This window comes from Scylla paramamosain, chromosome 1 (assembly GCF_035594125.1).
Source record: "Scylla paramamosain isolate STU-SP2022 chromosome 1, ASM3559412v1, whole genome shotgun sequence".
In the NCBI taxonomy this organism is placed as follows: domain Eukaryota; kingdom Metazoa; phylum Arthropoda; class Malacostraca; order Decapoda; family Portunidae; genus Scylla; species Scylla paramamosain.
In genome coordinates, this window is record NC_087151.1 from 32,019,325 (window position 1) to 32,020,192 (window position 868).

General features: G+C 46.7%; 1 protein-coding gene across 9 annotated transcripts in view; it reads left to right on the top strand.

The window, feature by feature from the left end:
- The first annotated feature begins 350 nt into the window (after window positions 1–350).
- Window positions 351–868, top strand: part of LOC135104054 (uncharacterized) — a 194,082-nt gene continuing 193,564 nt past the window's right edge. For 3 of the 9 annotated variants that reach the window (XR_010270291.1, XR_010270290.1, XM_064010940.1), the window contains exon 1: window positions 351–868. This exon is cut by the window's right edge and continues 49 nt beyond it. Coding sequence is in view for 5 of the 9 variants with exons in the window: in XM_064010940.1 (XP_063867010.1) it covers window positions 866–868 (3 nt within the window). In the remaining 4 variants the exon portion in view is untranslated. The other 6 variants (XM_064010993.1, XM_064010974.1, XM_064010984.1 and 3 more) reach the window with 2 other exon arrangements.

An 868-nucleotide genomic window follows, 5' to 3' on the forward strand; every position in this document is an offset into this window, starting at 1 on the left:
ATCCTTCAGCGTGCGGCAACACGGAGCTTGTTCAGCCTCACCACACCACCGCCGCGCACGCTACTCCTTCATAAATACATTGATAACCAACTGCATATATATATATATATATATATATATATATATATATATATATATATATATATATATATATATATATATATATATATATATATATATATATATATATATATATATATATATATATATATATAGATAGATAGATAGATAGATAGATAGATAGATAGATAGATAGATAGATAAATATATAGATAGATAAAGAGAGAGAGAGAGAGAGAGAGAGAGAGAGAGAGAGAGAGAGAGAGAGAGAGAGAGAGAGAGAGAGAGAGAGAGAGAGAGAGAGGGGGAGGGGAAGAGAGAGAGAGAGGATAGGTGGTTCATAAAGTTTGGTGATGGACTTTAGTGGCGCTCTTCATTTCAGGCACATTATTTGAGTCTTAACACAATCGTGCTTAGTCTGTTTTATTGTCTGCCGCTGATATTATCATGCCCATATTTCCTACAATCCCTCCCCGTCTCCCGCCGCGTGGTGACGGCGGCGACAGGCTACGGGGTGGCACCTGAGGAAGGGGTGACCCCTCCGGGCTGTTGACACCAGGCCGGGCGAACGGGAGTAAGGAGAGTCAGTCCACCGCCGACTAGTGACGGGGCAGGACGTAGCCCCTCGCTCTCGGCTTCCCTTGCACGTTGTCCCTCGCACAGACCTGAGTCAGGAGCGGGCTTTTTGACATCCAGTAGCCGGCCCGGAGGATGCGCCTCGGCCCCAGCGCGTTGCTTGTGCTGTGCGACGCGGCCTGGTGGTGAACTGTGCGGCGGTGGGGAGCGACGTGCAAAAGGCTTGTAAATG